Consider the following 13,594-nt stretch of genomic DNA (forward strand, 5'->3'; position numbering starts at 1 on the left):
TGTTAGTGGTCTAAGTCTTATTGTAAAACTTCAATTCTTTTATAGTGGATCTTTTTTACCTTGAGGATAGCTAAGTTAAATCCTCCCCAGGTTTTTTTACCGGTTTGGTTTTCCTGGGTTATCATATCGTTGTGTTATTTATTTTTTTGTATTATTTACATGATATGATTTACTTGTGTTATCTAAGTAATCACTTCTAAATAACTAGGTTAAACAACTTGTGTTTTAAGGGGTCTAAAAACATACAAGTGGTATCAGAGCAAGTTAGCTCTTGTATTGAGATCCTTTGATCTAAGAGTTGATCCTTGACCCCTGTTGTCATGGAACACGATCACTCTCTTGTGATCCCACCTCACTTTGATGGAAACTGATGGGAGTGACGAGAATGCATTACCTTGACGAAGTCAACACTAATGACGAGGTCATCCCTAGTGACGAGGAAATTAGTCATCACTGACGAAGGAAGGAAAATCATTCAATGAAGCCAGCCAGTAACCTGAGTAGTTACGAAACCAACAAAACAGACCACTGGGAGCCTATTAAAAGCCCCATTATTGGGCTGGAGGCGTTACTAAGAAAGGCATCAACACTCCAACGGCTAGCAACCAAAATCACATATATAAAGCCCATACATTGGCAGCACAAGGTACAAATACTGACACTCTAAGAAAATATCTATTACTTTTCTAATTCATTCATTCCTATTTGGCGAATTGCTTTTCTGTTCTAACTTTGGCATCGGAAGTATTGTGGCAGACACCACACCGGTGACCCTCTTAAAGGATACATTGGTGCTAATGGGAAGTTCCATCTGCCCATTTCGACTGATGAATTCACGCTTCATCAGTTTGGCGCCGTCTGTGGGGACGGCATTTTCAGATTCATATCTGAAAACGTAGTTTCCATGAACCCTCTACATTCAGATGGAATCCAACCCAGATTTAGCAGCCTTGGCCCAACAAGTTCAAGCCCTTGTAACCACCATTGAAGAACTCACCAAACAAAACCAGGAAATGAAGCTACGACTCCAGCAGGTCCAACAGGCTCAACAGGAAGAAAACCAGTCCAAAGGCAACCTGGAAGGAGAAAGGGATAGCCATAGGAGAGGTACTCCGCAGAGGCCAACTACTCCGGACGAGCAGAACTCAGATCTCCTTCGAGAAATGAGGAAGGAGATGGATGAACTGAGGAGCGCCATTAAGGAGAAGACGGACCGGAGCGTAGACAGAATGGTAAAGGCTACGGACTCGCCTTTCACCACGGCGATACTTGAATGCCCTGTACCATCAAAGTTTCGCTTACCTCAACTTGAGCCATTCGACGGACTCAGAGACCCTCAGGATCATCTTAATACCTTTAAGACGACTCTAGGTCTTCAACAACCACCTGACGAGATAATGTGTCGTTCATTTCCTACCACTCTCAAAGGAGCTACAAGAGAATGGTTCACAAAATTGCCAACCTTGTCCGTAGACAACTTCGAGCAATTAAGTAACGCCTTCTTGCACCATTTCATAAGGGGGCAACGACCAAAGAGGCCGGTAGACTACTTACTCACCATTAGACATGGAGAAAAGGAAACCCTGAGGTCATATGTCAAATGCTTCACCCGGGAGACTCTGGAGGTGGACGAAGCCGATGACAAGGTGCAACTGACAACCTTCAAAGTAGGACTGAGGTCTAGAGATCTCGTGGCCTCCCTCGCAAAGAATCCGCCAAAGACGATGGCAAAAATGCTCCTGAAAGTACAGAAGTACATGAACGCTGAAGATACTTTAGCGGCCATAAAGGATGCAGAGAAGCCAGGAGACAAGGCAAAGAAAAAAGACAACCGTAGGGGGCAAAAGAGAGAGCGACCAGACCATCGGAACAATGACGGGAATAGGAGGAAGGATGATAAAAGTCCTTGGACGGTAAGATTTACTCCTTTTGGTTATGCCTGTTGACAAAATTTTCACGCAGATCAAGGATGAGCATTACCTCAAATGGTCAGGACCATTGCACTCATCCCCCAATGTCCGTGATAAGAACAAGTACTGCCGATTCCACAAAAATCACGGCCACAACACGGAAGATTTCAGAGACCTAAAGGAGCAGATAGAGGAGTTGATACGTAAAGGGAAGTTATAGAAATATGTGAAGAAGGGAGAATATAGTAAATTCAGGGACGATAATAAAGGCCAGCATGAATCCTTTTCCCGGGACGACGACCGTTCATCCCAACCTCCGCACAAAGTGATCGGGGAGATAAAGACGATTACAGGGGGGCCATTTTCGGGAGGATCGTTTAAATCACTCAAGAAGGCATACTAGAGGCAGGTAAACAGTGTCCACACCGTACCCCCGTCTAAGCACAGACGAACATACCAGGACATGTCCTTCAATGAAGGAGACTCCATGGGAGTGAAGCAGCCCCACAACGATCCCTTGGTCATAATGTTGAATATAGAAGGGTTTAATACCAAGAGGATCCTCGTCGACAATGGCAGCTTCACAGACATCATCTACCTCCCAGCCTTCCAGTAGCTGAGACTAGATCCGAGAAGATTGCGCCCTTTTGACTCTCCACTCGTCAGCTTTAGCGGAGATAGGGTATACCCTAGGGGCATAGTGACATCGACGGTAACAACAGGGGCCTACCCAGTGTAGTTGACCCGTCAGGTAGACTTCTTAGTGGTGGATTGCCCCTCATCCTACAATGTCATCATTGGGAGGCCCACGTTCAACAAGTGGAAAGCGGCGACGTCAACCTACTGTTTGAAGGTAAAATTCCCAACAAATAATGGCGTCGGTGAAGTTAAAGGAGATCAAGTCCTGGCAAGAGAATGCTATCAAGCCGTCCTGATTGCAAAGGAGAACCACACATGGATGATTGAAGAAAAGGAAGAAGACAGAATAGAGGCCCTGGAAATGGTGGAATTGGTAGAAGGAGAAGCGAACAAGAAGACCAAGATAGGAACGACGTTAAGCCCCGAGATGAGAACAAGACTCATAAGGTTCCTTAAAGAGAATCTAGATGTCTTCGCATGGAGCCACGAGGACATGCCGGGCATAGCTCCAGAAGTCATCCAGCATAAGTTGAATGTGAACCCAAAATGGAAACTCGTCCAGCAAAGACGAAGAACCTTCGCCCCAGAACAAGATCAGGCAGTTGCAGAGGAAGTTACCAAACTCCTGACGTCAGGGTTCATCCGGGAGGTGTACTATCCTGAATGGCTCGCTAACGTCGTCCTAGTAAAGAAAGCAAACGGGAAATGGAGGATGTATGTAGACTTCACTGACCTGAACAAGACATGCCCAAAGGACAGCTTCCCTCTACCGAGAATAGACCAGCTCGTGGACTCTACAGCCGGGCACAAGCTACTGACGTTCATGGACGCCTTCTCAAGGTATAACCAGATAAAGATGGCTGAGGAAGACCAGGAGAAGACCGCTGTCATCACAAGTCAAGGACTCTACTGTTACAAGGTAATGCCTTTAGATTGAAGAATGCTGGGGCTACGTATTAGAGGTTGGTGAACAAAATGTTCAGCCAACAGATTGGCAGGACCATGGAAGTATACGTGGACGATATGCTCGTCAAGAGCAAGGAAGAGCTCACATATCTGGACGACCTGAAGGAGACGTTTGCAACCCTCAAAACACACCAGATGAGGTTGAATCCAAGTAAGTGTGTTTTTGGGGTAGCTTCGGGAAAATTCCTAGGATTCATGGTGTCCCAAAGAGGAATAGAAGCAAACCCAGAGAAAGTACGAGCCATCATCCACATGACGTCACCCAGGACCGTCAAGGAAGTTCAAAAACTCACAGGAAGGATAGCAGCTTTGAATAGGTTCGTCTCCAGGGCTACAGACAAATGCCTGCCCTTTTTCAAGACCTTGAAGCAGGCTTTCGCCTGGACCGACGAATGTGAAGCAGCGTTCCAGGAACTAAAGCGTTACTTGAGCAGTCCACCCCTCTTAAGCCCTTCCAAAGAAGGGAAAGACCTATACTTATACTTGGCAGTGTCAGCCTCAGCAGTAAGTGCAGCCCTGATCAGAGAAGAGGGCACGAAGCAGCTCCCAGTTTACTACGTCAGCCAAGCCTTCCAAGGGGCTGAGTCCAGGTACCCAAGGATTGAAAAGATCGCGTTTGCATTAATAGTAGCCTCGCGCAAGCTAAGGTAGTACTTTCAGGCAAACCCCATCCTCGCAATGACGGACCAACCGATCAAGAAATCAATGAACAAACCTGAGGCAGCCGGAAGAATGGTCCAATGGGCGATTGAACTTAGTCAATTTGACATCGAGTACCATCCCAGAACGGTGATCAAGGCACAAGCTCTGGTGGACTTCATCGCAAAGTTCACCCTTCCGGACAAAGACAGAATTACCGACGAGGTAGGTAGATGGACGATACAAACTGATGGTTCGTCAGCTCAGAGGAAGGGGGGAGTAGGGGTCGTCATAACCACCCCCGACGGAGAGGTGCTGAAATATGGGGTCCAACTAAAATTTTCGGATACCAACAATAAAGCTGAATACGAGGGGATATTGACGGGATTGAGGCTTGGAAAGGCACTTGGAGCTAAGAACCTGTTAATCCAAAATGATTCAAAACTTGTAATCGGGCAGATTAAAGGGGAGTACGAAGCGAAGGAAGAAAGGATGCAGAAGTACCTCAGGCTGACGAAACACCTAACTTGGGAATTCGATACAGTGGAGTTCGTGCAAATCCCAAGAAGCCAAAATATGGGGGCAGACGAAGTCTCGAAGCTAGTGTCATCGAGAAAAGAGGAGAGTAGCACGGATTTGACGATGGATATCTAGAAACACCCCAGCATTGAAGAGGTCTCGACATTTACCATCCAAAGCGCAAACAGCTGGATGACACCCATAATGTCCTTCCTCCAGGATGGGCACCTCCCTCAGAACACAGAAGAAGCTAAAAAGGTCAAGAAGAGGGCAGCCAGGTTCACGATCCTTAATGACGCCTTATACAAGAGAGGCTTCTCCATGCCTTATTTAAAGTGTGTCGACGAAGAAGAAGCTAGATACATACTAGAAGAAATCCATGGAGGAGTTTGCGGCGACCACGCTGGTCCCAGATCCCTGGTGAACAAGGTGATACGGACAGGATATTTCTGGCCAACTATGCAGGTGGACGTTGTTGAGATCGTCAAGAGGTGCGACAAGTGCCAGCGATACGGGAACGTGCAACGGCTTCCAGCGGAGAAACTGACGACCATATCCTCCCTGTGGCCATTTGCATAATGAGGGATCGACATCGTCGGCCCACTACCCCAAGGTAAAGGTCAAGTAAAATTCCTACTTGTTGCTATTGATTACTTCACAAAATGGGTTGAAGTAGAGGCTCTAGCAATGATCACCGAAGCAAGAATACGGAACTTTGTGTGGAAGAATATAATATGCAGGTTCGGGATTCCCTTGACAATCATATCAGATAATGGGAGGCAGTTCAACAGCCAAGGGTTCAAAGACTTCTGTTCAAACCTTGGGATCAAGAATCAGTTCTCGTCCCCGGGACATCCCCAGGCAAACGGACAGACGGAAGTGACGAATCGAATGCTGCTCAAGATTATCAAAACCAAGCTGGACGACGCGAAGGGTGCCTGGTCGGAAGAATTACCTAATGTCCTGTGGGCTTACAAAACCACAGCAAAAACCCAAACAGGAGGTACCCCCTTCAAGCTTACCTATGGCATAGAAGCAGTAATCCTAGTCGAAATGGGAGTAACAAGTGTCAGACGAGGGACATTCAACTTAGGGTGCAATGACGATGAACTGCGACTCAACCTGGACTGTCTGGACGAAGTAAGAGACAACGCATCTAGCAAGATGACGAAGTACCAGTTGAAGATAGCCAAATACTACAATAAGAGAGTTAAACTCAGACAACTGGACATAGGAGACCTCGTCTTGCGCAAGACCACCACAGCAACTAAAGACCCTACCCAAGGAAAACTGGGTCCCACATGGGAAGGGCCTTACCGAGTTACTCACTACTCAAGACAAGGTAGTTACCACCTTGAAACCATGGACGGACAAAGACTCCCTCAACCATGGAATATTAAGCATTTAAAAAAGTACCACAAGTAGATGTAACAAACAAGACATGTTCATTCTTGAAGTTAATAAAATAATTATTCCTCTAATGTCTTTGTGTAAGAAGGTCTAGCCAATCGTACGGCATTAAAAAAAAAAAAAAAAAAAAAGGGGTTAAGTAACAAGATTCCGCCTTGACGAATGTAAGTTACTGACGATCCCCCCAACGGGTTCAAGGCATAAAAGAAAAAGTTAAGTAACAAGATTCTGCCTTGACGGATGTAAGTTACTGACGATCCCCCCGACAGGATATAAGGCATATAAAATCTAAGTGATAAAATTCCGCCAAGACGGATGTAAATCACTGACGAAGCCCAAGTGACAAGAATCGTTAAATGGATGTAAGTCACCAAAAAAAAATGGCTAAGTGATAAGATTCCACTTTGACGGATGTAATCACTAACACAGGCACAATCCTTTAGCAAGTACAAACGACAAGATCCCGCCTGACGAATTCAGGCTACTGACGAATCCACACAAAATAAAAGAAGAGAGGAAAGGGAGAAAAAGAAAAAGGGACAAGAACCTTGCAACAAATCAAAACAAAACTCAGGCTGTATCCAAGCCCTTCCAAAGGATCAAGAGTGGTAAACAAATCATGGATGAACGGAGAAATCACAACTAAGAAATTTATGCTAAGTACAAGGTATGAACGAACTCAAAACATCATAGGCATGTTAGTTACCAACAAAAGCATAGTCATATAGACAAGAAAATGCAAAATCATAAAGCCAATTAAAGCCCAAAAACAACGGGCAATTATCCTTGTTCTTCCTAAAGACCCATAAAACATTGGGCCAAGAAATATTGTTCTCAAAATAGATTTAAAAAAAATGCTATCAGGAAGCCCAAAACATAAAGGGCAAAATTACACAAGTATCAGGTTTGGGCCTCAGTAGGAGCGTCAGCAGGGATATCGTCAGCAGCAGGAGCGTCACCAGATGGGAGGGAATCAACAGGGGTGTCACCTTCAAGGGCACATGAATGAGCAGCCTCGTTAGCAGCCATCTCTTGGTCTACCACTTCCAGATCCAGGCTCGGCAGGTCAACCCCGGTAGGATGCTTGATGAGATACCTACGTAGGAGCTCGAAGCCCTTGAAGTACCAACTAAAGAGCACTGTGGAGTACTCCTCAGTTTGCTGGAAGGCTTCGACGGATCTGGTAGCGATCGTTTTGAGCTTTTCTTTAGCCGCCTGAAGCTGGTCGTCCTTCTCCAGGTTTAGTTGATGCTTAACCCTAAGATCGGCATTCAGGGCCTTGACCTTTTCCTTCAAAGCAGCAGCCTCGTCCATTGACTTTATAAGATCCTTCTTCAACATGGAGTTTTCCTTCTCCAAAGCCTTCATCCTGGACGCCAAAGACGCCACCTTAGCCTCTTGAGTAAGACACTCAGAAGCAAGGTGAAGGCTCTCCCCCAACACTTGACAAAGCAAAGTAAGTCCGTCAGTAAAAAAAAAAAGAAAAAAAAAGGGAAATTTATGTGGAGAACAAGGAGAATGCAGAAGTGATTTTACCTGGACGATCTTGTGTACATGCTGGCTCACAACTACATTGAGAGGCACTCCAGAGAAGACCTTGAGGTCCTCAACCTTTACAACGCCATGTGCCCGCTCCACGGCCACACCATCGTCGTCCCAGAAAGATGAACCCACTTTCTCCTTCTCCTTCTCCTTAGCCGACATTCGCTGCCTTTTGGAGGAAGGGGTGGGAATTTCCTCGACCGAGGTAGCCGGAGAAGCCACCCTCAAGCTCTCAACTCCAGAAACAATGGGAGTGGCGTCTGTAGAGGGAAGAACTGACGAACTCTTCCCCATGATGCGGACACCCTTCTTGCCAATACTCGCCAAAGGTTCGTCCTTCTTGGACCTCATCTTAGCGTACATGTCTTTGTTGAACCTGGTCGTCATCTCTAAAAAAAAAAAAAAAAAAAAAAAAAAAAACAAAAAAAAAAACAAAAACAAAAAAAACTAAGAAATCCAAAGTACACACGTGAAGATCAATACTGACGAGGTAAACACTTACTCTTCTTCTCCTCAATATTAATGCTACGCAAGACGTAAGGAGATGGGTCTAGGCCTAAGCAGTAGAAAGCAAGCGTCTGTGGGTCCACGAGGTCGTCCCAACTCTCAACCAACTTGGCGTATTCTACCGCCTTCTCAATACGACCCTAGTACTTGCTCTTTAGTTTAGGGCGTCTTTTAACTACAAAGAAAAAATGAACAAGGGGTTAAGGACAACGATATATGCAAGATGAAGTGTAACAGACGAGGAGAAACATTGACACACCTAAGTTTGGGGTTCCCCACCGATGGAGTAACCTTGGGATATCACCCCAAGCCTCGTTAGAAGGGGTCTCAAAATCGTCCTCGGACACAAAAAAGAAACGTGACTTCCAGTACCTGAATGACGAGGCTAAACCTTTAATGATTCTAGTCCTCCTCGTCCAAGGGACTAGCTCATAATACCCATTCTCTTTTGATTCCTTTAGGCGGTAAAGGTAGACGAGCTCACTCACTTTGATCATATCCTCGTTGGAAACCAACCATATCTCCATACAGTTGATCACTATCCTCCATGAATTAGGCATGAGTTGCCTGGGGGCAATACCAAAATAACCCAAAAGCTCCATCACCAACGGATGGATGGGTAGCCTAAGCCCAGAAGTGAAAGCAGCCTCGTAGAAGCATACTTCACCAGGAAAGAAATGGCAGGCCCGATCCTCAGGACCAGGCCGACGAACGTGGACTCACTCAGGAAATTGAAACATATCCTTGAACCTAGCCACGGTGTCAGCGTCCAGCCCACACTCCTCCTTAAGGGCGTAAAAAGCCCTAACTTGACGAGGGGTGGAGACGGCCGTATCACCCTCAACCAGGCCTTCGCTGGACGACAACCCAGTGTCTAGTTCGCTAGATCTCACCTCCGACATCCTCTTCGTTTCTCCCTCAAACCAAGCTAATGACTGGCCTAAAATTGGAGATAGTTCCCCTAAAACTACGCTCAACCCACAACCTTCAAAAATATAGTCCCCAACCAAAGGGAAAAAGTCACCAGAAACACCCAAAGCTGCCCCTAAGCGAGCAAAAAAGAAAGAGACTGAGGGGCAAGCTACCCAAACGTCAGAAGAACTAACCATGAAAAGGGTACACAATCCTAAAACCCAAAAATCAAACACAAAAACAAAAAAAGCAAAAGACAAATGAAAAATTAGGAACTCATAAGAAGACCGTTAAGAAAAGGGAACAGAAGGGGAATAAAAGAGTAGCTTACCTTGAAGAGCAAAATGGTTGAAACCAGAAAAATTCGGAAAGAAGCGTCGCCGGAGCAAGGTCGGAGTCACCGGAGCAGAATCGGAGTAATTGTAAAGATAAGCGAGAAACATAACACTCAAAGCAAAAAGTAAAGTAAAGGAAAAAGAAAAGTTTTGAAACCAAAAATCCAAGGAAACTGAAAAATAGGTGGAAACCCAAGGGTCATGCCATCAACGCCTTCAATCAACACGTGCCACGTGGCCACATTGCGTACTGTGCCGCCATCATGCATTAAATTCGGGGCAGAACCCCAAGCGTCACAGACAACTTAGGAAAAACTTTTCACCTTCTGTGGCCCTCATGACACGTCACTAACGACCACAGAACCTGGAGGGCAACTGATGGGAGTGACGAGAATGCATTACCTTGACGAAGTCAACAATAATGACGAGGTCATCCCTAGTGACGAGGAAATCAGTCATCACTAACGAAGGAAGGAAAATCATTCAATGAAGCCAGCCAATAACCTGAGCAATTACGAAACCAGCAAAACAGATCGTTGGGAGCCTATTAAAAGCCCCATTATTGGGCTGGAGGCGTTACTAAGAAAGGCATTAACACTCCAACGGCTAGCAACCAAAATCACATATATAAAGCCCATACATTGGCAGCACAAGCTATAGATACTGACATTCTAAGAAAATACCTATTACTTTTCTAGTTCATTCATTCCCATTTGGCGAATTGCTTTTCTGTTCTAACTTTGGCATTGGAGGCGTTGTGGCAGGCACCACACCGGTGACCCTCTTAAAGGATACATTGGTGCTGACGGGGAGTTTCATTTGCCCATTTCGACTGACGAATTCACACTTCATTAGAAACAACTATGCATACTAGAAAGTAAGGATACAAGCATTCCTGAAATCTATTGATGAGAGAGTTTGGAATTCCGTTAAATACGAATGGGAGAAGTCGACTACTCCTGTAAGCAAGTGGCAAACTTTTTAGAAAGAAGCAGCCGCTTTTAATAGTAAAGCCATGATTGCTATTTTTAATGCTGTTTCTAAGGAGGAATTCAAGAGAATCTCTAACGTTAAGGTTGCTCATACTGCATGGAATATTCTCCAAACTGCACACGAAGGCAGAAAGGCAGTTAAGATCAATAAGTTGCAGTAGTTGACAACTAGATTTGAAAGCATTAGAATGTTTGATGATGAAAGTTTTGATGAATTCTATGCTAAGCTTAATGATATTGTTAATTCTGCTTATAATTTGGGTGAAATCTATGATCAACCTAAGATTGTTAGGAAGATTCTTAGATCTCTGATTAAGAACTTTAGACCCAAAGTGACTTCCATTACTGAGAGTAAGGATGTGGACTTCATCCCTATTGATGAACTTGTAGGATCTCTCTAGTCCAATGAGTTAGACCTACCTAAGACAAACAAATCCAAATCAATGGCTCTTAAGTCAGTTGATGATGTTGACAGTAATGGATTTGATGATGAACTCACTACTACTGAGATTGCGTATCCTGCCAAGAACTTTAGAAACTTTCTTAGGAACAACAACAGAAGGGCAAGAGGTAAAAACAATGCTGAACCTAGGAATTTTAAGAGGAATGAACCCACTAAAGTGAACAATACTGATAAACCTAAAGAGAAAGTAGATCAAACCTCTAATAATTCTTTGGGACAACAATGTTTTGGCTACCAAAGGTACGATCATGTGAAATTAGAATGTCCTACATTCTTGAGATCAAAGGGTAAAGTTATGGCTGTAACCCTTAGTGATAATGAAGTTTCTGATCATGAGTCTGGTAGTGATGAAAATGGAAATTTCATTGCTTTCACAATTACTGCTGTAGTTGATGAAAGTTTTATTACCGAGGAGAACCCTTCTGATAGGGAACTCACTGAATGTGCTGATTTGCAAGAAACTTATAATAAACTTTGTAAGGTTGCTGCAAAAGATGCTATAAATGTTGACTTAGGTCTAAAAAAAATTGCTTCTCTTGAACTGGATAAGAAAAATTTATTGTTGAAGTTGTTTGATGCTAATGAATTGATTGGTAAGGTGAAGACTGAAAACATGTTTTTACTTGATAAAGTTAAGAATTTGGAACTTGAATTATCTATTGCTAGAGAACAAACAAATAGGACTGCTAATTCTAAACTTGAACACTTGTTGAGTATACAGAAGTCTCCCTTAGAAAATACTGGTCTAGGTTTTGCTAATAGCATCTCTGTGTCTGAAAGTCATTCCATAAACTTTGTTTCTTCTTCTGAGCCCCCCAAAAAGTGAGATTGTCAAACCAGTAGAAGTTACACCTCCTAGGAAGATTAGAGTTGATCTTAAAAAGTCTAAACCTAAGAATCCTACTATCCCTAAGGATAAGTTGCATGATAGACCTTTATGGGTTTGTCATTTTTGTTGAAAGACTGGACATATCGTCCAAACTATTTCAAGTTGCCAGCTGCAAAGCGAGCAAATAAGCCAAAAGAACCTATGCCTCAAGTACAAGATCCTATGGTACTTATTGGTGAGTTGGTAAAGACATTAAACCTTTATTCCAATCTTGGAGTTGCTCATCATTCTAATATGAAGAATAACTCCAATGCTAGAGTTGCATCTAAAAGGTTTTGGATGCAAAGGGCTCAATCTAATTGAGTCTTTTTGACATGGTCCTTGTGCTTCATCTCTTTACTTTTTGTGACCATTCTTTTTTTTTTTTTTTTTTAAAAGGATTTGAATTGCATAACATTCATGTATTTCATGATAGGTTGTTTTTGTTATTCTTTTCAAAATAATTATAAAAGAAAAAATATTGGAAAATGAAGGAAAAATGTGTTTTGCATTATTATTCTTGGACTTGTAATCAAGGTTGGCCATATTATCTTTATATAATATGTTTATGTACCTTGTTTAGCTTGGATGAGCTTATTTTACTGCACTTTACTAGTTTTAACTTTGTTGTGCATGTTGTATGAGAGTTGTTTATAGTTTTTTATCACATGATCTTGATCTTGAAGTCACATGCTTTTGATTGTAAGGAATAAAAAAATCCTAAAAGAAAGACATAAATAACCATCTCACCACTATTTACTAGCCAATCATGGACACCTTAGTGCATATCATATGATTTTGTGTTCTAGAAAGTGTAGCACATGCACAAAAAGAATATAAGGTATAGCCTCAATTTAAATAATAGAATTGGTGTGTACATTATTGGGATATAATAAATTCAAATTGAAATAAAATTGGTGTATACATTATGAGGCAAATCAAGAAACTTACATGATTGCAAGTTTATTTTCTAGGAGATGTGAGAGTTATATGATGTAACTCTTTAGGTGATAGTCACTTTCAAACTTATGTGATGAATTTTGTAGAAATTGTGATTGATTACTATTTACATATCACCTCACATGTATCTCAAGCTACTGCAAGTTGCACATACTACACAAGTTATTCTTTGCTAAACTTAGTACATGATATTGTGTGTGATCTTGTTGTGGCCATCCAAGATTAAAAGTTTCTTGATTCTAATGCAAAATATGTTTACTATTTTGATTTTTGGGGACAAATTGATTGAAAATCTTGTTGTTGGAAGATCTAGGTTGAATTCAAGTGTTTTTGAAAAAAATTTCATCTTATACTCATGCATTTTATTCATAAAACAATGTACTTTGAGGAGGTTTTGCATTAAAATGCTTTCTTTTTCAAAAATCTGATTTTTCCAGATTTTCGATTGATCGAACTTGTTACTCGACCAATTGAAAATGTGATAAAAACTTTGGTTACAATCTACCTAGCTCGATCGATGCTGGATTGATTGAAATTTCTTTTCAATCAATTGAATCTAATTTTCGACCGATCGAAAATAGGTCAGTGAGTTTTTAAAAATGTTTTTCTCTCACGTGTTCTTCACACTTTTCAAACTTTTTCAAAAGCTCTCTCACTGTTCTTGCTCGACCGATCCAATCTGAGCCTATTTTGTCTTTTTCTTCCTAATTTTTCTCAAGTATCTTTGTCTTCAAGTGTAGGTAAGACCTTTTTATCCCTTCTTTTTCAGTTTATTCACAATTTTCATGCATTTTTGTTGAAATTTTCGAACCTAAGATTTTTGGGGTTTTTTAATTTCTAAGTTGTTTTCTTTCACATTTGATCATTGAGTTTTTGTCTCTAGATGATATTAATATGATTCCCATGCTTTAATTTGATTAAATTTGTGATTT

At 42.4% G+C, this 13,594-nt stretch overlaps 1 protein-coding gene across 1 annotated transcript; it reads left to right on the forward strand.

The window, feature by feature from the left end:
* The first annotated feature begins 923 nt into the window (after nucleotides 1–923).
* LOC115985744 lies at nucleotides 924–2,130 on the forward strand. The gene is made up of 2 exons (XM_031108647.1): nucleotides 924–1,913; nucleotides 1,963–2,130. The coding sequence occupies exons 1-2, from the start codon at nucleotides 924–926 to the stop codon at nucleotides 2,128–2,130; spliced, it is 1,158 nt and encodes a 385-aa protein (XP_030964507.1).
* The last annotated feature ends 11,464 nt before the right edge of the window (nucleotides 2,131–13,594 follow it).

This window comes from Quercus lobata, chromosome 4 (assembly GCF_001633185.2).
Source record: "Quercus lobata isolate SW786 chromosome 4, ValleyOak3.0 Primary Assembly, whole genome shotgun sequence".
In the NCBI taxonomy this organism is placed as follows: domain Eukaryota; kingdom Viridiplantae; phylum Streptophyta; class Magnoliopsida; order Fagales; family Fagaceae; genus Quercus; species Quercus lobata.

Coding starts and splice junctions, on each gene's coding strand:
- LOC115985744 (XM_031108647.1), top strand. CDS start 924: ATGGAATCCAACCCAGATTTAGCAGCCTTGGCCCAACAAGTTCAAGCC. Junction 1,914..1,962: donor ATGATAAAAGTCCTTGGACG/GTAAGATTTACT, acceptor ATTTTCACGCAG/ATCAAGGATGAGCATTACCT.